We start from the raw sequence: 27,234 nt of genomic DNA on the forward strand, positions 1-27,234 counted from the left end.
TGTTTTCTTGGTGTTTTAATTTTTATACAAGCCAGACAAAAACTCTTTAGCTCCCAATGGTTCTTAAACTCTGGGGAGTTTTGTCTTTGTGAATAAAAAACGCTCAATCTTCTTGAAGGGGAAGAACACAAAGACAACATTTATTTTTCAAATACATTTAATAGTAGTGTGACATGTTTTCAGAATATATGAGTACAGTAGTCCAGAAAGAGTCACTGCCTCTTCTGAATGTCAGATCCTAGACATAAGAGAAGTTAGAGGTGAGAAAGACTATCCATCCATTCCATCTGGCTGCTGTTTGCTTTTGGTGTTAATTTGCCCTGATGTCTTGAAGTGTCATTGCTTCTATCCCTCACCTTGAGAGCCTATCCTTAGACTCAGACGTGTAAAAACCACTACGATCTAACTAATAGAAGACATAAATTCTCTCTCACTACAGAGTGTGTTCCCTGATATTTTGTCTATGATTTCTTGATAATTTCTTGCCACGCGACTTCTATTCATTAATTCTCTCCTGCCATTCACAGAAAGCAGGGGAGAATTATTGCAACTTACCTTTGTAGACTGCTATTATTTGCATATAAGCAATGTGCATCATCTTTCCTGAACCTCACCTCATGAGTCTCCTATTAATTGTTCTTTTCCAGTTCTTTATATCTTTCCATTGTATTTCCAGCACAGCTGCATACTGTCTCTGTATCCTATCCAAAGAGTTAATCAGGTTCAGCTAATGCAGATGTATTAGTTTCAGTATACAAGCTAACTGGCTAACTCAGATATATCTATGTGATGCTGTGTTGGGTCATATAGATATACCCAACTGAAAAAAACACTTTAGGATGTTGACATATCTAAAATTACTGTTGCATTGCTCTAGAGGTCACCTTTAAAGATCCATAGCTGATTTTGTACCAAGCTTCTGTGCTAACAGTAGTGATGCATTTATTGAATGCTGTGGCTGAAACTAAAGGACACATTTGATCTACTGGCAGCCATCTCAAAACAGGAAGCTCCAGGGAGCAATCTGTGCCACCCTAAGATGGTGCCTATGACAGGCATCATACATTGCCCTTTGGAGTTGCCTGTATCCCTCTAACTACAGAGGGAATCAAGAGAACTTGCCAAAACTAAAACCCAGTTTTTAAATTATTTGAGTCACGTAAAATGAATTCCACCCTACTTGACTAGAAATTGAACACCTAACACACATTTGACAATAGCAGTGCTTTTTAGTGATTCACGTACATCAAATACAAACCACTGACTTATTGGCCTTCTAGAGGTGTTTCTCATTGTCTGTATGCCAGAGTTTAAAAGGGTGTGCTTTTCTGTGCATAGGTCTTCATATTAAAGATTTAAAAGATACTTGACCTTATGTAAAGCAGAGATAGACTAAACCATAGTGTTTATTGTTATTTAATGATTCTTTGTAATGAACAGATGAGTGCATAGCTTTGGAATCTTTTTTGCATATATATAATAATATATAAAATAATTTTGTTTGTAACATCACTGGGAGGATTCGTTTATAAAGGTATATTTATTTAGTGTCACTATGATTTATAAAATGCTTTGTCAAAAGCAACATTTGTGGGGAAATTGTTTGAAGATGTACATTTTAAGTCAGTATCAGATGTGCCTCCATGTGCTTACACATATTCACTCAAAATGTTGAAGTACAGTAGCTCTGACATTCTCTGCACCTGCCAACAAACAGCTTTTACAGAAGGTTCACAGAAGATGTTAAAATAAAATATTCATTATTTTCTTGATAAAACCTCTTTCAGACCTGTAACGTACTGTTTGACAGAAAATTACCTACAATCTGATGTAGTCTCATATTTTGATAAAAACAAGAGCAGGAAAGATTTGCTGAAACGAGTTTACATTTTAGGTTTGTCTTTGTTACATCGCAGGATGAGTAGCAATTAATGGAGTGAAAAGATTGCAGACTGCCTGGTGCTTTTTAACCTGCTTATTTCATTTTCAAACTTCTGAGATCAATTTAGCAGCAGGAAGTTCTGCAGAGCAGTTTGGTTCCAGTTGACCCTGGAGGGGTTGTTGCTGAATGAGACTTACTTACAGCTCTGTTTCCATAATGACACCTTGCTGCAATAAATGACTCCTTCTTAACCTCAAGTTGTATTTCCAATAAATTTATAGCAATTCCCAGGTTACATTAAGAGGTTGAAAACAAAGTTCTCTGGAGAAATGTGTCGCCACAGGTTGTTCCCACATCATAGGGCACCTAGCAGTGCTGGCACGGTATTTATAACTTACCTAACCCATTGCCTGGAATACATCTTTTTTCATGCTGATTAACATTGTTATGGTAGCAATCTGAATCTGCTGATAAACCAGTTTCTCCCACCTCCTCCTCTTTTAGCACAGGTTTCCTAAAAAAAGGAAACCCTATAAGCCACTCTGCCTTCATTTTTAAGAGGAATCCTGCATGTCAGGAATAGTTCCCCAGGAGAGCACGCACAACAATTTCAAACGTGGCACCACCCAACAGTCAGTGGCTTGCCACAATGTCTGAGTCAGGAGGAACAGTGAACAGTACAACAATAACATATGAGCTTGTGAAAGCAGCACATTGCTGGTTAAGAACATAGTATTCTCTTACTTCTGCTGTAGGTACCATAGCAAGTTTTATAATCGTCACAAGAGGTGATGGGAAGTGATTTGCCTGGGGGGCCTCTTGCACCATCCCCTGTGCCATCAAATACTCTTTTACTTAACCCAAAACAAAATGCCTGGAAGAAGCAAATGAAGTGAAGAGGGTTTTTCCCCAGTTACCATGTTCTTGCTGTGCCATTCAGCCATGTCTGTTGTTGCTACCTGATGTGAGCTGATATGCCAGTGCCCAAGACCATAGTGTTGTCTTCTGTCAAACAAGGACAGAGAAGCTCTGATTTTGGGAGAGCCGTTCCCTCAGGAATCCCAGTGACCTATTAGATCTTTAAGCCACTGATTGTCTCCTGCTGCTCCAGCAATAAAAGGCAATGGAAGGGAGCCAAGAATCTGCTTATTCTGATGCAGATCCCTTTGGTTGTCAGACGTCATTGATTTGACGTGATTTCCATTTATACGACAGGCAACACTTTTCAGTTTTGCAGATTTTTTGTTTGTTTGTTTGCATGTGATTCCTGGAATCACACCCCTCCACTAAGCTTGTTTGAACTGAATTTATTCTGCCTGCTTCAGAAATACAGAGTATATAAAGTAACTCCTTGAAACATAGATGTATGTAAAACATTTGTGTGACCTTTTGTAGCTATTGATATTTAATGAAATGTTATTAAAAAGTTTTAAACTGTTCACTGTAATATAAATTTGCCAAATATCTCACAATACTTTTTAACTCCAAGGGGTTTGCACATACATCTCGTCAGATAGAACAGAACATCCACACAGGCTGACTGACAGCTGATAAGGCTTTATTTTATACAATTTCTTTTAAGTATCTTGTACTATAATCTATTTTGAAGAATCAGGGACTGACCAGGTCCTGTTAAAAATAAAGATCTAGGAGTGCTTCTGTCTTAAGCTTGCAAATTAATGAATGGCAGCACATTCTGTAAGTGAAAGAAAATCTATATTGCTGCAGAATCATATGGGTGAATAATTACTGTCTTCATACATAAGATCAACAATAGATGAGAGAGAAATTAAGCAGCAAGGAAGAAAGAATTGCATTATGGAACATAGGAAAAAATGATGTTGAATCTATGTTTAGCCTGGAGGAAATTTGGAGGTTGCATCTATCCTGACCTTTTGCCCACAACACTGTAGCAGAATCCATTTTTTGATGATGGTATTAGGTTCACTTGGCTTCCATCCATAATTTCTGAGCAAGAAAAGAAAATCTGCAAGGGGAAAGAATTTAAAATGGAGGGAGAGATTATAATTATAGCTTGCTGGAGGCCTATTTTTCGGTGAATGAAGTGCTTCAAAAGAAGCATATTGTTATGCTTTCTTTTGAATGCAGACCTTCAGGGAACTAGTGTAAGAAAATAAAGTAAAAACATTATTTTTTCACCCCAAACTTGTTAATTTGCTAGCTCTAATGCCTTGTCAGGAAAACTCCATGCTCAACTTTGAACTTCAAGGTTAGTGCCAGTAATAGTATTCCCTCCAAGTATTATAACTGAATTACCACTGAAATTATTAGGAAGATAAGAGACTATTATGTGAAGAATCAAATATCTTATCTAGTCACTTTACTAATTGGAAGCAGCCTTGTATGGTAAGAAAAAGAATTTTTACTGAATCCAGCATAAACCGAAAGATGTTTCAGCTATGTGGATGTCAGAGAGATGGGTTATGAACTGGGTTTTTTTATAAAAGTTTAATTTATGTTCATATTTCTATGATTTTTTTCCATATAAACTTGAGCTTAGTTTTCAGTCTTTTATATAAACACACGCACACTTCTAACATGGAAGTGCTCACGTATTAGAAATAATGGAAAGTATTGACATTCACATTGTACGTTAGCATAGCTCTGTCAAAAGATTAAAGAAAATCTCTAAAGCACAACCAGAAAAGAATATAAACATAGGTCTCCTGAATCCATATCACATTCCTCGCTCATAAAATAGTCTCTCTTCCCTTATCCCACAAAGATAGCAACAGAAAGATTAACAAGCAAACACAAAAGAAAAAAAGGATGAAGTGCATGTCTGCTGGAGGACTAATAACCATATTGCAGGAATGAAGACAGCTGTAGATGATAGGCAGCACGACTACATCCTTGTCAGTTGACCGATAGTACTTGTCACGCATAGTGTTAGTAATGGAAGCTGAAGGCTTCTGGCATCTTAGCTTCCTGGTAAATCCTTCCTTGGGAAATAGCTCAAATGCTAATAATACTGGAGGCATTACCATTGATCAGGAAATGTTGTTTCATTACTTCCTGTTCTGTTACTGGTGTACAATGTCTCCCCTAAGAAAACATCTTTTTATTGCTTATTACCTTTCTTACAGACTTTCTAGAATCAGGAGGAAAAATCAATATTTTTCTTACTGTGCCCTGAAATAAGAGTTTTTCCAAGTGTGGGATCGTGAATAAACTCTCAGAGTTCATTTATTGCTATGCATAATATAAACACATACTCAGTGTCCAATAGTATAGAAATTCTAATATAGTTATAGAACCTAGGCTGGCGAAACACTATATAAATATAATAGCATTTTCTGGTATACAAAAAGGTGGAAAGGTTGTTTTTACCATCCAGAAAAACACTTGAAAATTGGACCTTGGTACATCTTTATAATTAACAATTATAAATACCACATATGTATGGTTTGACAAAAATTTGACAGTGGTCTTTTTAAAGTATAGCTGTATTTATAAAAAGAAACACAAATCTAGACCACCTTTTCCTTTTTAATCTAGTATTATCAGTAGTTTACAAAAGAACTTTCTAGTATTACAATTAAGCAACAGGATAAAACATTTGGAAGTAAATGAACCTACACCATATTCTGTTTCATTAATTTCCTAAAATTTTTGCTGAATGGGTTTGGGATAATTAGATAACCATAGCTTTCATAGTGTTAAGCATAGTTTACTGTGTGATTTAATTCATGCCATTAACCTGTGATATAAGCTTGGAAAAGTCCTTTCTCTTAATGAACAGGAAAACAGTTGTCTTCTGTTTTTCTGACCAACAAAGACATGAAACCCAAGTCAACATAAATTAGACCTCACAGCATTGATACTTCTTCCACCCTCAGCTGTCCTTCCCTTAATGAACGAAATTGTTCCCCAACAAGAGGAAGATGCTAAAGCAGGTTTCCTCCTCTAACTGTATTGTATGAAACTAGGAGGGATCAATTAATGAGTTTTCAAAGAGAAGCAAGGTTGCTGAGTGGATGTCACTTGGTATTGCCCCCCAATTAACAGCTGGGAAGTGGCTGAGGTAGGAGAGAAAGAAGAGGCAGGGAGAAGGCTGGATTCCCTCCTCTATTGGGAAACTCCTACTCAGAAAACATGTGACAAAGCCCTATATTTTGGTGAGTCTGGTCCTTCCTGTACCCTGAAGCAGGCAGGGGTCTTGAGGAAAGAATAACATGTAATTATGCAATTCAGATTATTATTGGTTATGGTAGAGGTATAGAAAGGTCCAACTGAATTAAACCACGTTATTCCAAATGGCAGTATTTTACACATTGAGACGCACAGCTGCCTTGTGAAGATGGTGGCCAAAGGAGTGAAGTTGCAGTCCTCACCACAACGTATGTACAGTTCAGATCCCACTTCCACTTGGTCCCCTCCAAATTTGTACCTGCTGGCACTTCATTGGCTTTGGCCAAAACAGACACAATGCAGGGGGGGAAGGAGGGAAGAGGACAATGGTCATGCAGCTGGTTTTGTTTGTTGGATGGTAGGGTTTTTTAACAAGAAAGTGATTGTGCATACCTGGTAGGTCCTGTTCTGCCAGCCAATAAAAGGCCATTGAGTCATCATGGTTTCTCTTCACCAAGGAAATAAGATTTGAAATGACATACCAGAGGGGTAGAGCACTCCAAGCCCAGACAGACATCAGGTGAGCTTTTGTCATCAGCTGCCATTGGGTCTGAAGCTTCTTCATAGTGAATGGGTACCATATCAAAGTTGTTCAACCCTGGAAACAAGGGGAGAAATGCTAGCAAAACTTTGCCTGCTTTAAACAGTATGAAACAAGAAATTGGAAAATTAGAAAATAGACTAAAGGAAAATATCTTCAGAAACCCTACAGATCACCTATTTTGAAATCAGACAGTTACAGGTAATGGAAGTCAACTTCAGAAGAAGAGAAAGTCTCTAGAGAAATGACACTGGAATCCAATCATCATTTAAAATACACATTTTCTGTCCTTTGTGCAGTGTATGAGAAAAGGGATTCTGAAAAAGAGAAGCCAAAGAGATTTAGAATGAAATAAGCTCACTCTGAATTAAGGAATGAATTTTCATTATTCAATACAAATTTAAAAAGACAAAGAAACTTATCAGACTAAATTAAATGAGGAGCTCACAGCATTGTAGATGACTCATTGTAATTCAAGAAATTTATAACAGTGTAGAGGAAAACATAGAGAGCAGATGGTGCAAAGAATCCTCAGTACAAAACAGAGATCAGTGCTGAGCTCAAGAGCCAGAAACCATCCTTCAGCCTAGTACCAATGGCAAGAAAATGCTGCCATTAAAGTGATTAAAAGCCATGCTGCGCTTCTAAGCATTTTTTTTTTTTCAAATGGTTTCATTGGGTAACCAAATTAGAGCTCTCCTGCAGCTACTGGATTTGAAACAACTAATTAAAAGAACTTCCCATTGATTCATCATAGGAACATTAGAGCAGTCTTTATAAATGGGCAAATAGAATTTACCTGCCTTACAATTTTCCAGTTAAAAAGAGCTTTAACAATAAATGGATAGGATCTTTAGGGTCTAAATAACTTCTGCTCTAGTGAGCAACTGTTATAAGAAGCTGAAATTTCTCCATAGAAAGTATTGCTTTTAGTAGCACTTCACAACAACTAAAGAAACAGAAAATGATCTAGCTGCAGTCTTTAATTACTTGGTTTTATTTGTCTGTTTCTTGGTACAATAAATTTCTGACTGGAATTCTTTTCCTAGAAGTCATTATTTCCTCTGAGATGTGAATAGATAAACTCTGTGTGACAAATACAGGATCATCCTTCTGAACATATAAGAAATGGTCAATGGTGGATCTTTTGTGGCTTTTTGTGAAAAAGTACACTTTTTTTTTTTGCCTGGTACCCTAATACAAACACAAATATGCATCTTATATTCACAGCCTTACGTACACACCTCTGCATTTCGATTTAGAGGATGCAGTGCTGACACAGTGCTGCAGGTGTGATGTGAGCCTTGCTCTATGGGGTTTTCAGTTTCAAGTGCAGGTCAAGCACAGCTGGTTTAGGAAAGGGCTAAAGTAATTTTCTTCCTCTGATTTGCTACTGAGTTGTTTCCCAGGTAGAAAACTTGGGCTATTTCTTATACTGAACTTTTGAGACAATCTTCTGATGTGCAAGGACTGTGTTTTGACAAGGACTTCCTCAAATGCAAGAGTTACTGTGGTGAGCTCAGGCTGAAAACACGCATAAATTGCTGTATAAATTTGGAAATCAGAACCCAAAGAAAAATGCACAACATGTGTTACATATGAAAAGCTTATAAATGTTAGGTCATAATTTGAAGAAGTGTAATAGCAGTAATCTATATTTTGAAAGCCTAGAAGGGCCAAGAATATAATTATATCTACAGTTTAACCTGGTGTTTTCTGTAATCAACCTCAATCATTTTGCAAGGATTTAGTTGTCTGGCCAGTGAACCCCCAAATGCAGTGAAATGAAGCCATGATGTGCTGGGGAAGGTGGCCCAGCTGATGCCCATCACCTGTGAGAAGGTGCACAGGGTATACCAGACGTATCTGAAACGTTGCTATAGCTCCCTCAGACCCACCTGTAAATCACAGCTCGATACCAGTGAATGACTCAAAACAACTAATAGTAAACAAATTTATATGAGCAATGCCCTCATAGGCCCTTGATCAGTGTTTAGCAAATACAGATCCATGTTTGCTAGGTCCTGTTTTCCTTTAAACAGACCTATCTTTGTTCCCTGCTTGGAGTAGCTGATTTTACCCCAGAGAAATATTGCATGAGCTCAGGTTCATCAATTTCAAGAGTAAAAATTTCATTTTAACTGAGGGAGTAGTTATATGTACCCAGGGATAACTTTTTGGCACAGAACCTATGAATACTTTTTATTTATTTATTTGTATTTTGTTCTATTCAGTTACTTGCATTATGCTGTTTAAGGACTTCCTGAAAAACAAATTAATCCTTTATTCAGCATGGCAGGAATTCTTTCTTTCTTTCATTCCTTTGCATCAGACCTATGGCATAAGTACAGGTGTAGGACAGCTTCCTGTGTAAGCTCTGTTTTGTCCAATTAATACTTTTGGTAAGTTTTTTCATGTAGTGTTACATGTTGGGTTCTGGTTTTTTTCACGTGAAAGAGGACTGGACTGTTATACCACAGAATAGTTATCCACAGGGAGGGTTGACAGTGGATGGAAGTTTATTTTCTCTCTTGGATAAATGCACTGTCACAGAGAAGGAGATTGTTACGTGCATGTCTCTGTGTAGAGTTTCCCTTTTTTCAAAGGAAAACAACCAGGTTTGTTTTCTTTAGTGTTTGTTTGCATTCTAGAATGTATTTATTGTTTTCATATCTTAAACTTCCTGAAATATTTACAGGAAAGAAAACTAAGGCATGAAATTTTGTGACTAGGAGCAGATTTTTATTTCATTATCCTAGGGAGACTCTTTCATTCAAAAGATGAAAACAGAAGTCATAAAAATATGTTCTTTTTAGGGGACAGCTCCTTGGAAGCTTAGAAGAGGTTAAGAAGAATTCATAATAGAGAGGAATGTGGGAGGTTGTGTAATAAGCTGATATTTGTTAATGGAAAGACAAGTATTGAAAGCTGTGAACCACTGGGAGAACTTTTTTTTTTAATGGTAGCTGGTTTGTTCAGCTTACTTAGTTGTCTCCAAGACTGTTGAACAACATGACTAGTTTTGTTATAGCATTTGGGAAAGCTGCACATCAATCCTATTAAAACAGCATTAGTTTCTGGAGAGTATGAGACCTCCTTTGACATGCTTGACCAGATTAGTAAAATAAGCAAAGATCATTCCTAGAATGCAGTTTTTGCACCATTTGAAATTATTGCATCAATAACAGTGCAGTTTCTTTTCCAAAAGGGCAGAAAATCCATTTCTTAGAATTAGTTAACCCCACACTGAGACAATTTGTCTCTTGGGTGCATCCACCCGTGTTGGGCCCCTTCCAAAAGCTGCTAGAAGTGGTTCCTGCTCTGCTGCAGTCCTGCAGTATCAATTACAGCAGGTAGGTTTGGGGGTACCTTTGCCCCCGCAATTTGCCTGTAACCCAATCCCTGCCACTGGCCTCCTCTAACAAGCTGGCTCTTCCATGTACACAGCTACCTCACTGACAGGCTAAAATGCCCTTGCTGCTGCCAGCCCAGCTAGCAGAAATAAGATTCATTGCATCTGTTTTAAGCTGTGTCACTTTATTTTACCCCAAAGAGTAAACTGAATGTACATTTTACACAGTTTAATTATAATATTTAATGAAGATTATACTGAATACTGTCTCTGAAATGTGGTTCTGTTCTGGACACAATGTCCTCGAAGCCAGCAGTGCAACCTGGTTGCGTGCAGCTGGCGGTGGGGACTGGCACAGGCGCTTCTTCCTATATTTTTGTATATAGCCATTTTTCAGAACCTGGTCTGCACTTTAACAAAGGAGTTACTAGTATGTACTTGAGCCATTAATTCCAGGTTATATGGTTTCCCTGAGAATTGCCATCTGTCATGCTTTTCTGTTTGGAGGTCACTCAAAGTTACCTCAGGTTGGTATCCTAAGACAGTAGATTGAAAGGATAAACCATGTGCTTCGTCTTTAACCCTTAGTTATCCTTTTCCCTTTCAGCACCCTCCTTGATAGGTATGGTAAGGAAGGACTGGGCTTCCCAAAACAGCATTGCCCTCTCTTGGCAAGAGCCGGACTTTCCCCATGGAGCAATTCTGGACTACGAGATCAAGTACTATGAGAAAGTAGGTCTCACTTACAGCATCACCCAAACTCAGATCCTGAAGAGCAATATGTTTCATATTTTTAATATTTAAAACAAGTACTTTAAACTTTTCACTTGATCCCACATACAATGCTATATAAGTAGACGTTTTATTTTGTACTGATTTTTTGTTGGTTTACTTCTAATTTGTTAATGACTGTCTTGTTTCACATCAGAATCAAGTAGAGCAGCAAGCAGGCGGTAAAGATACCTGTCTCATAGTAACTATATTTACGAACATGGATAAAAGGATCATATGCTTGAACATATTTTGATTTATGAACTGTAAGAACTTTACATTACAGTGACACTGAAACAATACAATTGAGGTGAATATCAATGCAATTTCATTTTGCAGCATTATTTAGCAATAATCTGTGCTTAAATGATAGAGTGCGCCAGCCTTGTTTGGAGGGTTACAGAAGGTTACAAGCGAGAGAAACTGTGTGACATTCATGTCAAATTTCTGGCATTCTGTCAAAATTATGTGATTTCACACAAAAGAGAGCAACATGCATTACAAGTAAAGGTAAAAGGTACATACTCAGCATGTCTTGTGAAAGCATAATTTTAAGCCTGCTTCCCCCAAAGCACATTTTATCATTTCCAGTTGGCTACAGAGCCTTGTACCAGTGTCAAATTTAGTGCTAACCAGTGCCTTTGTTACTAAAGACAAAGACAGTAAATTTTTGGTGTCCATACCTTAAACAGTTGCCTTCTAAGTCAGTTCTTGCTGTTTCTCTGTCCCCATCTGAAAGTCACAATGGAACTAATGGGTATGTGAGAAGACCACAAAGAACAGAAATATAAGCAAAGCCATGAAAGAAAGATTTAAGGATGTTAGGCTCTGTAAATACCTGAGAATTTTCTTCCTTGGCTGCACTTCTCTATTGAGATTATGCAGCTTTAATATTGCAGAAAAGAAAGGGTAAATTGAGGGGGGAAATCCAAACAATTTAAATAGCACAGCTAGAGGGAGAAGACAGATTGCTTAGAATATTTGGTAGCCAAAGCAGGGAAACCTTATTTTCCTACACTAATGGGAGTCCTTCAGGTTTTGATCCATTACCATAGTAAGCCACATTATGACTTGCACTGACCTTGTTTTGTCTGTTGATATTAAAATAATAACCAGGTGAATTAAACAAAAGAAATAGTGAGATTTTTTCAGTTGAATAGGAACAATTTCCAAGATCCAAACCCATTCATATGGATGTTAAATTATAAAGCTTAGATTTATAAAAATCCTTTATCAATAGATTATCTGCCAATATCTGTCAGTACAAAGCAACATGGCAAATAGCTCTCCTTAGAGGTCTACCTACTACTTAGTCTTGTCCATTGTGCAGCAAGACTACATACACAGGCTTCATGGCCCTTTGGTATATTCAGTTTAAACCACTCCTATCTGTTTCTACCAAAAAAGAACCGTTTTCTGTTTTCACCTTTTATAATCCATAAGGTGCATGTTCTAACTATAAACTTCTCTTCCCTCTTAGGTGTGGGGAGATAAATGCACTGCTGGCATCTTCCAGTACTGTTGCACAGGCGTTATTTTCTTCCGAAGTCACTAACTGAACTAAGTGCTTAGCTCTTGAATACACCTTTTATTAGTAAGTTAGAACAAGCATGATCCCTGCCAATGCTAGGTAATAGGCAGAATGAGAGACAAACAAGCCAGCAATAGCAGTCAGATCACTTATTTGAGCAGAGGAATAGTTATGTGACAGATTTTCAAGAACTCCCTTGGAGACTAGATTCTAGAGCAGAGATGAATAATCTAGTTATGCAAGTCAGTCTGCTGGTTTACAGCATTAAATTAGAAAATGTGATTTTATACCAATTCATTTAAGTAGTGCTGAAGAAACCTACATTATAACTGTAACACTGGGTAAGTATAGTGGCCAAATGCAAATGGGATTTGTATATTGAAAACAAAGAGGGACAGCTCCTACCTCAAAGCCAGAAAATATTAACATGCACAATCAATTCAATTATTAACAGTTTCAATTAATTCATTCTTCTTCACCTCTGTGTATTAAGTAGCATAGTTTGTGTAATTTCAGGGGTAGATGTAGCAAGTGAAAGTATAACCTTTCAGCCTTCCCAGTAACCCTCAAAGAGGGAAATATCAGCATTCATGTTCTCAGCAGCAGTGACAAAGTAGGGATGGTGTTGCATACCCACAAGAAATGTGAATAAAGTGAAATAATTGTCTACTGGATTTAATATGAATTTACCACAAAGACATCCCTCTATTGGAGAGTGAGAAATGCAGGTAAAGTTCAAGAACATGTTAAGTATGAAAAGCTCAGGAATTTTATTAATGTCTTAAGGAGTCAAGAAAAAAACAGTAAAGAGTAGTCTTAGGAACTTATAAACACACTAATTAGTAAAATGGAACAGCTTTTGCAGTCCTGTCCTTATCCCTTTTTACCTGTCATTTGTGTTTAAAAAAGAAAAGAGGTTTTATTCTGATATACAATACATGAAATTGAATGCCTCCCTCAAATACAAACACTCAGACTCCCAAATTCAACCAATTGTATCAGTTTCTTAACTTTGTGAAACTCTGTAGAACTCTGCAAGGTTTAAAAGTTTTACAAGTATGAACTGCTTTTTCTTACAAGATTCCTTGTTGACATTTTCAAAATTGTCAAGATGACATTGGGGTGCACATTAGGGGAGCATGCTTGCTTTTAATTATAACCAGTAGGAATTCTGCAGCTCACAAATGGAAGTCATATCTTGTCATGTGCTCCCAAGGTTTCAGGAAAGATATGTAAACTTACAGAAATGAAGTAGCCATCTATTAAACTGCTGTGAGCGCTCCACAAAATGGGGCAGTTTCCAACAATTTCATAAGTAAGACGAATTAGTGACAGTGAACCCAGAACATAGAGATGCATCTTTCCATGCATATCCAGAAAAAGTTGAACATGGGAAGGAGGCTAGACTGTGCTAAGTATGCAAGGAACTCATATTTGCCCTCTTGTGCAATACAAATTGCATACAGAGAAGTATCAAAAGTTCAAGTCCTCTTATGAAAAATATTCACATCTTCTCGGAAAGACTTTACCAAATAATAAAGAAATAAAGTAGGGAAGGAAAGTTGTACAAGGCTATCAATAAGCTACAAGTAGGGAACACATAGAATAATTCAAAATATAATAAAGCAGCTCATTAATTTGTTTGCTTTAAAGCACCTTCTTCCCTATGACCTTCATTTTCTTCAGTGAATTGCTGCAAAATACTCAGAATGATAATTTAAGAGAATATTGTTTGGCTTTCTATCAGTGTCTAAAAATGAAAATCTTCAGAAAATAACAGAACTTCATTGTGAGCCAATTCGATATGGACTGTACAGATTTTTAGTTTCCTGTTTAGGAATACACTGTTACGTATTTATGTGGTTGGCTGACAAGAGGTCACTTTGTTCTTCAGCTTTTCAGCCAAAAATGCAGTGAACATAAGCTGACCTAGGACATAATTAGAGAGCTGACTTGGCCTGTGAGGAGAACAAAAGTTCCTAGACATTCAGTCCAAGATGCTAAGAGTTTCTGTCACAGTAAAGAGAAAAAGTTTTCCATTGCTTGAATAGTTATGTGATGTAACCAGAGAGAGAATGTCATGATCCTGAAATAATACTGTATATTGAGGGCTGGTAGTTGAAATATCTTACTTCTGGTAGATTATGAATCATTCTGAAAACTATACAGTTAACAACATTTGTGACCTTAGACGATAAGTGAGTCTTTACAACAACACACAAAGAATCTTTTAAATGTTTGACCTTAGAGATCTAAGGATGTACTCTGAAAAGCACTTCTTCATAGACCTTCTTTGGAGTCTTCATAGATACTAAATATTTGCAAATTATCTCTGTTGATACAGGATGTCTGCCCTATTCTGCAATCCATTATCTATCCATTCTATTCTATAATCCTTTAATGTCTTCCACAAACAGCCCAGTACTTTTAAAAGAAAAAAATCTCTCATAGGCAGTATTGTCTTTCCCTTTAAAAATCAAGCTCCGGTTATCAATATAATCCCAGTTTCCTTGCTAGTAGTAATCAACTTTTCTTTTATACTTTAAAACTACCACTCAGACACTGACCAAAGCTTAAACTTTTCGAAAGATTCCAGGGCATCGTAGTCTATTCACCTCTCACCAAAAAGGTCACATGTTCAGGTCACATGGAGGAGCGGGATAAGTTACGGCCTTGTTACAGCCTTGTAATGACGCTGGGTCCTTCTGTAGGAATTCCCTCACAGGAAAAGAAACACAGTATGCAATGGATATAAACCATACCAGCTGCACTTCAGGTTGTGCAGCTGAACTGGAAGATGCTTATTCCTCCCCTTTTCTACCTAAACTCTTAAAGTTAATCATAAAAAATTAATGCTCCCTGACAGCCGTATTAAGCATACCAAGCTGTATACGTAGCAGCAACTGTCTTGAGTTTGTTCTCCCATACGGCCTAAATACACCAGCTGGATTATATTTTCTGTTACACACAAGACAATATATAATTAGCTGAGGAAGACTGTCTATAGGGAAGAGATTTTAATGGGATGTACCCAAGCAGTATTCCAAGGCATTGCAATGGCATCTCCAAATAGAGAATATCTTTTGGAGCAGGATGTAGGATGGAGGGGCTGGCTGATGTTTCTTCTCTTTCTTGTCTTTTGATAAAATTTACACTCAAGCCAAATCCCTTTGACAAAATACTTCCTTTTGTTGGCAGACTCAATTTGCAACTCATAGGCAGTTTTCACATAAAAATTTTAACCCATCTCCATATGACATCAAGTGGACAGGATATGCAGGATATCAGATATGACTTTTCCTCCATTCCAGTATTATTTAGAGTTGAATTAATAAATAAAAGAGAGAAAATAACTGATCAGTAGAGGCAAGGGGGAAATTAGTTTTCCAATGAGATTTTAGAAAGAGATGAAAAGCTGATGAGGCAGAGAGATAGAGGAAAGTACCAGATTTAAAGAATTAGAAAGCAGTATGACCTTGTTAATTTTTCTATCAGCCTACAGCTGTATTTATTTAACTTATATGAGAAATGATGATCCTTCTTAAAATCTAATATTAAAACAAACACTGCTATTTCTTTGAATATTCATTAGTATGAATTAAAATGAGCAATCCTGAATTTGAGTAGTAAAATACGTAAGAAACATTGAGGTAAATGGCTCGATAGGAATAATGTGAAAATTTAAGACTATCAACGCGTAATGTTTTGAGTGTAATTTTGTCTGTCAGAATTGTTTGCCTACAGTAGTATTCTGTAGTTTAAAGCAAATCTATGTGTCTAGAAGTATGTGCACCATATTATTTCAAGGCCGTGGAAGTGTATATGTATGATAGATTACAGACTCTGTGCTTTGACGGCAAAAAGATGTGGCACTCTGCATGTACAGAGGTATGAACTGATATCCTTGCTATTTTTTTCCACACTTTTTGAGGAACAGATAATCTTGTGCTTGCTCAGTACCACACTGAAGACTAGCACAGCAATAGCACGGTCCTGAGAGCCCTGGGAACAATCCAAGCTCACTTTCATGCAAGTGCCCAAGTTGTTTCATTCCAGCTTTTTTTCCCATGTGAGCTGACAGTGTAAGGTGTGTGTGACTCATCCCGCTTTAGGACAACAGATGTTCCTTTGTGTCTTCTCCAGCTAAGGAGGTATTTCATTATGATCTTCTCAGATTAATTCAGTTCTGTTCAGGCAGAACCTGACCCTACTTGAGTATTGGCTGGAATCTAATCTCAGTGAACAGGAGCCATACATGTTCTCATTAGACAAGATATGGACATTTCTTATAAGAAGTCACATCATGTAGATCAGACAGTCCTCTGAATTTCTGGGTGACATCTTGGAAAGGTGAAGTAAAATTAGTCATTTCTCTTCTATAGCCCTGTGCCTTTCTGTGAGATCTATATGACACGTGTGAGGTTCATTGACCCTCAGCCTCCCTACTACTTGAATAGCTAAACCGCTCCTGTCTTGCCACCTCTTTAATTACAATTTTGCATAATGTGTAACCGAGTTAGAAGGATCACATTTTTTCAGACATTGTAACCATGTTACAACTTCCCTATTTCCCTTAAGTACCAGCTATTACTTTCTTGGTTCAGCTTTTGCTTTTATGTTAGACTTTTAAATCGTGAAGAATAATATATGCACCAGCTCCAATCCATGTGAGGCTGAAGAGAGCCTGCAGACTGTGTGATGTTATTCATGAGCAGGCATAGTTCATTTGGTACTGTTGTGGCTAGATTGTTAGCATGTACTTGTTCTTTCTGTGGGCTTATTCTTTTATTGTTGCTATACCTACTATAGCATGCTTGATAACTTTGCAATCTTCCTGACTAAATTTTAAAGTCAACATCAGTGACAAGATTAGGGAACAGTAAAAGGCTTATAACAATAGGGATGAGCATATGAGCACTTCAGGTGCCTGGCCAGTCAGTGAGTATACGTGAGTATACAGTGAGTATAAAATAGCAAGCACTACGCTCTTAGCATTGAATGATCAGCTGGGCAATTTTTAGCCTCATGCTAATCATTCTCTTTTAAAACAAACTCTTTGCTCCGGTAATATTTTTCAATTACTCAAATTATTTGAGGTGTAAGTAGCAATCTGCTGCCTACAAGTAAAATGTTTCTGATGTGACTAGAAGCAAGAAATGTAGGGTTCATGCAATAATACATTTCCATTACATTTTCAGCACTTTCTCATAAAAACAAGAGCATTGAGTAATTTGAATGTATAAGAGCTCTTGGACAGTAGTGTTAAGCCGACCTTAGTATTTGACCACAGCTGCAGGAACGGATCAACATGTCACAGTGAGGCGCTGGGGCTCCAACGACTGCCTCTGGCATTCTTGGCCATTCAGAGCTCCTGGGAAATGAACCATGCCTTGTGAATGTTTTTAAAAAATAATCACTACAAATGCGCTTTGGGAGATAATCATTAAAATGAAATCTCCTAGCTTATGTTAGCATAGTAAGTGATGTTAAACAGGCTTCTCAGTTTTCTTATTCTGCTGTTATTAACCTAGTTTCCCAAGGGAAGAACTGTAAAAGCCTTAGATTCTAAAAAGAAAAAAAAATAGGTCTCAGAACTGTTGAAAACGAGAGTGAATAATTATGAGACTCTCTGACCAGATACAATTTTTGCCTGCAGGAAAGAACCTAAGGACCTTGCAGCAGCCATTATTAATGACACTGATATAATTACTATTAGGAGAAAAAGGAATCTGGCCTCTAAATATCAATTACATGCAGCAGAGCGTTTATCAAAGAAGTTCTGAGCTAGGCCTTCTCCATTAGGTGCCTGGTTTGGCTAGTCTCCTAATCGTCGTCGTCAATTATTTAGAGATAGCTTCTAAACCTTTGTATTTAATAATAAAGTAGCCTACAGAGCTATTACTATTGTCATTCCTGCTGAACCAAAAAATCTCAACAAGAAATATAATGCTGTTTAAGCAAGCCTAGTGGATTTGATTTTTAAAAAAACAACATAGTTCAGTCTCTGCTGATCTTGTGTTCTTGTCTGTAGCCAATACCATTTTCCCCAAGGAAAATTACATGTACAATGCTTATTCCAGTAACTGCTAGAAGAGCTGCACAAATGTAGTAAAAGTGCATTAATGGTTTTGAATAAATGGTTTTCAAACTCTTTCAAAGACATAGGCATAGTAGGTATGGAAACTATTAAAAGACAACAAACACAGCTAGTTCCATACCTCAAAGAAAGCTAAGAAATCTAAATGCGCTGATAGCAGGGGTTGATTCCTAATTAAAAGAATTATTAAAACATTTTTTCTAGCCATTCAGCATTTGAACTTCCAAAAAATAGTTTTAAAAATAGTTTACTGACACAGCAAGAATAATAGTTAGCCACAAGAATCAGCTGTTAATCTTAAGCATGTGATTAGGTAGGGTAAAAATTCAGGAGCAGCTATTTGTTAGTGCAGTAAGTTTCAGCTCCTTCCTGAGGACAAACTTTAGATGATTTTGATGAAGATATTGTAAAAAAGAAACATTGTCTCTTCAGAAAGAATATATCAATTACACAAAAGGAAGTGGTAAGAAGATGTTTAATCCTGAATTAACAAAATAGAGAATGTACTCTCAACTTAAAACATGTTATTATTGTTGTTGTTCTTGCTGTTACTATTAACCAGTTTCAGTGTGTTCACCTCTGAGTTTATGTGCAGTAAGTTTTAGTAGTATCTGAAGTTAAGAGTTGTAGTTCCCTCAGGTACCTTAACACACATTCAGGCCTCAAACTTTGGGTTTGAAAGTTTGACATATTTTTACAAAAAGAATGGTGAGTTTCATGAGCAATGACCTAAATACAACTAGCATAGCTGCCAAAAGATGGCCATCTAAGCAAAAATAATTTTCTTATTTATAAGTTAAACACAATGTCCAGGTCTCCATTTTTCTAAAACCTGTCAGAATGTTTCCTTTAGACCTTCTTAAAATAAGAACTAGCTAAAAAGTTCCCAAAAGTCTTCATCTATGAGCCCAAACTATTTTAAAAACTGAAGCTAGGACAGTGTTTTCATAATACACAAACTACTTGCTGTTTGTACATTTTTCTTTCACAACCATAAAGGTGGATTCACAGATTAAATGAAGAAGATAGGTACTTTGAGACATAAGTGAGGTTGTAAATGAGGAATTGTTCCAATGTGAGGTATCATTTCACTTACAGTTTTTTTCTGCAATCCTTGGTGGATTCAGGAGGTATTTGGGGAGATAGACGTAAAACGACATGTATTTAGCAGTGTGCCCAGGTGGCCAAGAAGGCCAACGGCATCCTGGCCTGCATCAGAAATAGTGTGGCCGGCAGGAGCAGGGAGGTGATTGTCCCCCTGTACTCAGCACTGGTGAGGCCGCACCTCGAGAATCCTGTGTTCAGTTTTGGGCCCCTCACTACAGGAAAGACATGGAGGTGCTGGAGCGTGTCCAGAGAAGGGCAACCAAGTTGGTGAGGGGTCTGGAGCACAAGTCTTATGAGGATCAGCTGAGGGAGCTGGGGCTGTTTAGAAAAGAGGAGGCTGAGGGGAGACCTTATCGCTCTCTACAGCTACCTGAAGGAGGGTTGTAGTGAGGTGGGTGCTGGTCTCTTCTGTCAGGTGGCTGGAGATAGGATGAGATGAAATGGCCTCAAGTTGAGGCAAGGGAGATTTAGGTTAGATATTAGGAAAATTTTTTTACTGAGAGGGTTGTCAAACATCGGAATGGGCTGCCCAGGGAAGTGGTTGAGTCACCATCCCTGGAGATATTCAAAAAGCAAGTGGACAGGGTACTTCAGGACATGGTTTAGTGGGCATGGCTGATGGTTGGACTCGATGATCTTGAAGGTCTTTTCCAAACTAAATGATTCTATGATTCTATTCTTTTTTTTTCTTTTGGGGGGGGGGGACGACAGAGAAAGAGGGAAAGTTCCTTTTTTTTCTCTCTTCTTCTGAGACTGCATTGCAGCTGCACACTAACCATGCAGAAGGACAGATTGTTATTAGTTTTCCACTTTTAACATTTTTTTCCCACTGAAATGGAAACAAAGCCACTGACTGCATAATATAAGCAACTTCTTTTTTATTTAGTAGTGATGTCCCCAAAACAGTCATTCTGGGAGAAGGGAGAAAAATCCAAAGGGAAAGAGGAAGCTCTTTTAGGGAGAACCATTCCATTGTCATGCAATAAAACATACTATTTCCATGTTTAATATTAGTATAAGTATTTTACCATGTATTAAATAAAAGCTGTGGGTTTGGTGGTGGTGGCGAGTCGTTGTTGGAATGAAAAATGAACATTAGAGGAGCTTTTTCATTTAAATGCATTTCATTAGCCAACTTGAATTCACAGAAAGGGTATGTTATTCAGTAACTCCCATGTAGTTTTGTTAGTTTTGTACCCTAGTAAAATCATGAATGTTTATTTTGTTGATTTAAAGAAATATAATGTAAAAATTCTCTCTCTTTCTTTTTCTTTTTTTTTTTTTTAATGTATTAGTAATAATAGTTTCAAAGTGCCCTTTCTTGATGTTCTTGTCAGGGAGGCTGAGTTAACAACCTATTATTATGTACTCCTTACCGAGCTGTTAATAGCTTTAGAGTCTTTTGCAGGAATTCACCTGCTGCTCATAAACACATTTATGTTGCTGTAGGAACTTCACCAGGTTGATGCATCTTGTATTTGCAATGACCTTGCACAAACTATCTGTTTTTCTTGCATGTAATGCCAGAAGTACTAACATATTATATTAAAACAATGGCAATTCTTTAGTGACTGAGACAGCTCTTCCTTTTTAAAAAGATATTGTCACCTGTCTGCAAATTTCTTTAAAATTTTTTCAGACATCTTTTGTTTGCTTTTACCAACTCCAAAAATATTATTTCTGTTGAAGTTAGTTAAATTAGAAATGGGTACTTCCCTGATACAGAAATAGGAACAAAACTTGCTTTGTAAGTTTTGAAACTGTAAAATCAGCATTTTAGTTAACTTGTTAGATAGTTTACTTTGTGCTTTGAAATTAATGTTAAAATAATTGGGAAAAGTTTTCCATTTTTGCTTTGTACTCGTCTATTAACTTAGTGAGGTATTTGAAGAAAACATACATTTAAATAATATGCTATATTTATTATTGATGTAATGCCAGGATCTGCAATATAGTCATGATGCCAGAGATTAATTCAGCCCCTTAGAGTTAATGTTACAAGACAGATGTTTGCTGTCTGCCTGCACTGAGACACAAAAAGATGCACACACACGCTCACAAATACACAAGGAATGTGATGGTTCAGTGACTTTTCAATAGGTATTGATATATTTATATCTGAAGAGGTTGGCATAATGAAAAACACTACACAATGTGAAAGCATTGTCCCTATATATAGATCAGCAGGTTCTCTCTTGCCTCTCCTTTATTATTTGTATTGGAGTTGATTAAAGCCCAACTTTAGTTAGTATCAGACTTTGTATTTTAGAGATAAAGTTCCTTCTCCAAAACTGACTTTTGCTGTGTGGTATTGAAATCTGTATTAATATTGTCAACATTATTCTATAATTATAAGTCCTGATTTTCTTTGAAAAGGAAGGTAATTGTCCCAAAGAACTGTATACACAGTTAGCATGTGAAAGACTCCTTATCGTAAGATTCATATGGATTTAAATTAATCCTGATGACTTCAATTATTTATTTCAGAGTCACAATAGCAATCTGAATCAATTCTATCTATAAAAGTAGGTATTTTGCTTACTTAAATAAAAAGGATAGCTTTATTACTACCACTGAACCACAGTTAATAGCTTTCCTATGTGTATCTATGAACCAAGTAAACAACTATGAATAGTTTTACTTTTAAGTATGGCTTGTTTGCAAGCTGTTGTATATCAATAAGGGTCTTTTCTGTATTTGCCAGGTAGGAAATATTAAGTAGCAAATGAAAACAGAAGAGCGTACATTAGTCTGCTGTTCTAAGAATAAAAGGTATTTGTGTACAAGATTCAACCTAGGCTCAAATCAATCTTAATCAGCCCAGTCACTCTACCTGTCTGTCGTGGTTTAACCCCAGCCAGCAACCAAGCACCACGCAGTGGCTTGCTCACTTCCCCTCCGCCCAGTGGGATGGGGGAGAGAATCAAAAGGAAAAAGAAAGTAAAACTCGAGAGTTGAGATAAGAACAGTTTAATAGAACAGAAAGGAAGAAACTAATGATGATGATAATAACAATACTAAAATGACAATAATAACAATAATAATAATAATAACAATAGAAGAATTGGAATACACAAAACAAGTGATGCACAAGGCAGTTGCTCACCACTCACCAACAGATGCCCAGTTAGATCCCAAGCAGCAATCTCCCCCCTCCTGCCAACTCCCCCCAGTTTATATACTGGGCATGACATCACATGGTATGGAATACCCCTTTGGCCAGTTTGGGTCAGCTGTCCTGGCCATGTCCCCTCCCAACTTCTTGTGCCCCTCCAGCCTTCTTGGTGGCTGGGCATCAGAAGCTGAAAAATCCTTGACTTGGTATGAACACTGCTCAGCAACAACTGAAAACATCAGTGTGTTATCAACATTTGTCTCACACTGAACCCAAAACATAGCACTGTACAGCTACTAGAAAGAAAATTAACTCTATCCCAGCCAAAACCAGGTGGCTGTCCTAACACCCTGAAAGGCTGAAACACACTTGTAAAAGAGTTTGAAAGGCTTGTTGCCTCAAGAATTTTTAAATACAGTATATAGTTTTCACAAGAGCTTTTGTAAAAATGCATACATTACACACAGCAGTTAAAATTTTCCAGCAACATGTTACAAACTTTACAAACCTTACCCTAATCAAAATCCTGGACCTAACTACCTATGGATATTGTAGGGATTCTGAAACTAGGTAAATTAAGCAGTTTTTGTCATCAGCAGCATTAGAGCTGAGTTTTGTGTAGCTGACTCAGTGCTGTACTACATTTTTAGGATTGGTAGATTCACTTGAATTTCACAGTTTTGAAAACATGCTGAGCTTTTTTTTGTCAAAATAGAGCATTGGCTACATTGTATTGTAGCAAGTCACCATCACTGTAGAAGTCTTCTGAAAAATTGGATCATTGCTCCTGTGTTGAAATTCCACTTCAATTGTAAGATGCTTCCCTACATTAAAAATGTCTTCACACTTCAGTGTGAAATAGGGAAACCACAATTTTGGATTCTGCCATGAAGGAATGCATCAGTTTTTTGTGTACAGATGTGATTTTACCAATGTTGATAATTTTAGGTGTGAGAAGATTGCCTGCCATATGTCTCAGCAACCTAGAGAAATTCAGGTGTTTGGACTGTGGCTTTTGACATGGCAGGTTTTTTACATCACATCAGTTGTCCCTTCCTGTTATCTTTCCTCCAGGGTCTTGCATTTTCAATTTAAAAATTTCATTTTCCAGTGACCTACTTCCCATCTGTAACTAGAAGTACTGTTCCTATGGTATACAGAGATATGTTGAGTTTGACTACACAAATCACTGATATTCATGATCATTCACTATTTCTTATAGATGAGGAACTGGAGTATATTCAATAAAATCATCAGGAAGCAGATTTAAAACAAAAAAAAACCCACAGTATTTTTTAAAAAACATTTGTAATTAAACTTGTTGTCTGGGGACATTTTGGAAGCCACAAGCAAAATTGGTTCAAAAAAAATAATTAAGTAAATTCATGGAAGAAAAGTCCATGAGCTGTAAAATGTAATGAAGCAAATTTTGTTAATTCAGAAACCCGCTAATCTGCAGATTGCTGGACTCTGGGGGAGTGTTAAAGGTGAGCATGGGGAGAAGGAACCTGTACTGCTTATGTGGAGTCTCAAGTCTGCAGTGGCATATACAGGACCTGAATCAGAAATTTGAACTATGAATCTCATATGCCAAATGAATGACTTGGGAATTAGCCCACTGGCTCGATGTACCTAGTTCTCTGGGCTTGTTTCACAACAAAGTAAGTCACAGAAGGCTTCCAGTCTTGAAATTTTGCAGGATTGCATCTGTTTTCTGTTGAGCTGAATTTGTCAGCAGGTTTATTATCTCATATACGAAGTACACCTTAGCATTAGGTACCTCAGAAGAAACTGTGCTTTACTGTCCAAAGATGACAGCAAAACTTTTGAATACTACTTGAGTTGATTTTTACTGTTAGTAAGCTACTTCATGCTTACAGTAATTCCTTACTTCTTTCCAACTGGAAAAGACACTGCAGGGGAAAAGGAAATTAAAATGAGTGAAAAAATAAGAAAAGTCTTTGGAGAGGCTGACATTTTTTTATGCTGAAGTTAGAAAGACTCCTGGAGATACTGGTGCAGAGGTTTTCACTGGTAAGTATTTTTAATTAGCAAACAAATGTTATCAGAGTAGCTCATAACTGCTAGAAAGATGGAATTTAATATCTGTGCTTATCTGACAATTCATGTTTCCCAGTTCCCTTTATTATGTTCTGAATTGCACCCTGTTCCATCACCAACTTAAGGCACAGACCTGTTTTTATTCCTTTCGATTTAATCTCCTTGTCAGCACGATCAGCAGTGTCCTAGCTGTGTGCTGCCTTCACACCTGGTGTTCCCATTTGGCCCCCCGTGTTAACCACACAGCTTTTGCTCTGCCCACCTCTCACCCTGTTGTGCTGGCAAGAATGTTAACACTGGTTTAGAGTCACCCTGTCCTCATCTCTCCTCATTTAATTTTCTCTTTTTCATGGTTCACCTCACATCAACTCATTTGTGCCTTTCCAGATATATAATCCAATTAAAGTGAGGTTTGGCTGGGTTTTGACCTTTCTGTATTTTCTTTATGATTGGTTATCTGTTCTTCCCCTTTTCTTGTTGACAGCTTTACTTTATGTATGGAGAAAGTGATGAGCTGACTGACAGGCAATCAAAATATAAAATATTGAAAGGCCAAACAGGTAAAGCACATTTTAGTATTTCAGCTCCCCAGACTGTTACATCTCAGGTTAATCACAAGGGAGGTTGAGAAGGGAAGGGAGAAGATTACAACCTGAAGTGGCTGATGTCTTAAAATGCTGCAGGTTTCTTCTCTGAAGCAAATACTAGAGCCATTGGCAATTTTCTCTGTGGCCTTACTTTCTCCTGTCAGTGTTTTCATCTTAGTTCAGATTGGTCCTCAGATCTTCGTAATCACTTTTATAAATTTACTTTTAATTTGTTGGTCAGCTGGAAACCAAAGGTACAAGATTATTAGAAAGAATATTAATGGTATCTCTGACTGTTATTTCTATTATTGTAATTTTTCTTATCACTCTATATTGCAATGAGAATTTACCTAATCCTGTTGATCATATTGTAATCAAATAGTAATTAATGTTAGAAGCACGTTTTTGAGCCTATGAGTCTTTTCTCTAATATCTTCCAAATATTACTGCTGGCATTCATGTTAATAGATACATTGTAGGTCAAAATAGTCTTCTAAGAGAAAATCATGCACAAAATTAGTAAATATAAAGAAGCTTTCAAAGACAGACTTTGAGTTTCCCAGGTGTAGTTAATTTTACTGATTTCAGTGTAATTACTCCTCATCTACAACAATCTGTGTAAGATGAGATGTGAGGCATGACTAGGGGCACTAGGCATTCAGAAATCCTATTATGGAAATACTTTATTGCAAAAAAAGAAAATAATTTTTGAGAATTATTAGGGACAAATTAGTTGTGAGAGGAATATAGTCAGTATAAATCAGAAGCAATTTCCTTAAATTAGACCTGTGGGGGCTATGGTTTTCTGGGGAAACACAGATGGTAGGTACAAACTCCACAGTTAGCTGTTATTTGTCTTTAATAGATTCTATTTGAACTGATTAATCATATATTGACTATACCTAGTAATTACCTACTGTTTTATTCTAATGTGTATCGCAACATTAAAGTTCAGGTGACTTGGAAGGTAATTAAGTGCCATCATAGCTGATTCCATGAGAAAAGTAAGGAAGAGGTTGGAGATTTCATTTCATGATGAACCAAAGCTATGATTAATAAAAATTCCTATCTTCCAGAATTGTGGTCGTTCCTTTAAAATAATGATGCTTCCTCTGTAGGTCACATTGTGTATATCCTTCAAACTGATGTATCTAGGAGAGAAGAAAAATGTGACCAAATGGTCTCATAAAAGATTCTTTTTTTATTATTGGTGCTTTTATTTAAACATTGATAATGTCTGAATTGTGGAACTCTGAATCTTCTTTACTTTAATGTGGTACTTATTCAGCTTTGACATTGTGCTTTAGTGCACAGGAGAAAGACCTTGTCCCTGTGGTATATAGATTGAATCTCTATTAGTATTTCTTTCTGCTAAGTGATAGCACTCTGAATAGGCTAAGCAGGATTATATGGCTTAAGTACAGAATTTTCATGTTGGAGGACAATAGATATAAACTAGAAAATGTATTTGCAAGCAGTTGATAATAAATTCAGTTACTGACTCCTTGGATTCTTTCCACACACATACATTTGGAAGTTGTAGGTACACAATAAGTATGTTTTCAGCTGGCAGAAGCCTTTGAAAACCCTTTCCCCAGTCTGAGTTTAAGAAGGCTTTTCAGTTACTCATGGGACTCAATGAACTGAATACCTTGATTGTCATTCACAAAGTAAGCTAGACACAGAGTAAATTGCAAGACAGTGATAATTTCTGGAGCTGCCATTATATATTCTAAATTATAAAGAATTATATTTGGTTATTTTTTTTTTCAATTGCTAAAATAAGGACTGATACTATTTTGATTAGAGCCATGTTTCTCTTTCCCACTCAGATATTAACGGTGACAAATCTTGTACACGTGAAAGTACCTGGACTTTTATCAGTGCTTTACTGGTAAAGTTAATCTGTTAAAGGTTATTTGAACACTATGAGCAAAATTCTACATTTCAGCTTTTATTTCCATTAGCTTTTTTGCACTAAACATTTTTAGTTATATATACTTTTTCTCACCCATAGCATCAGAATGTAAACTCTTTG

General features: G+C 36.9%; 1 protein-coding gene across 7 annotated transcripts in view; it reads left to right on the forward strand.

The window, feature by feature from the left end:
• The window catches only part of LOC126049027 (ephrin type-A receptor 6), a 516,299-nt gene that overhangs the window by 346,568 nt on the left and 142,497 nt on the right, over positions 1-27,234 (forward strand). For 5 of the 7 annotated variants that reach the window (XM_049824756.1, XM_049824759.1, XM_049824757.1 and 2 more), the window contains exon 6: positions 10,535-10,659. In XM_049824756.1, the coding sequence (XP_049680713.1) occupies positions 10,535-10,659 (125 nt within the window). Of the gene's footprint in view, positions 1-10,515; positions 10,660-27,234 lie in introns of all 7 variants that reach the window. The other 2 variants (XR_007509078.1, XM_049824761.1) reach the window with 1 other exon arrangement.

The sequence above is a fragment of the Accipiter gentilis genome, chromosome 21 (genome assembly GCF_929443795.1).
Source record: "Accipiter gentilis chromosome 21, bAccGen1.1, whole genome shotgun sequence".
Taxonomy (NCBI): Eukaryota; Metazoa; Chordata; class Aves; order Accipitriformes; family Accipitridae; genus Astur; species Astur gentilis.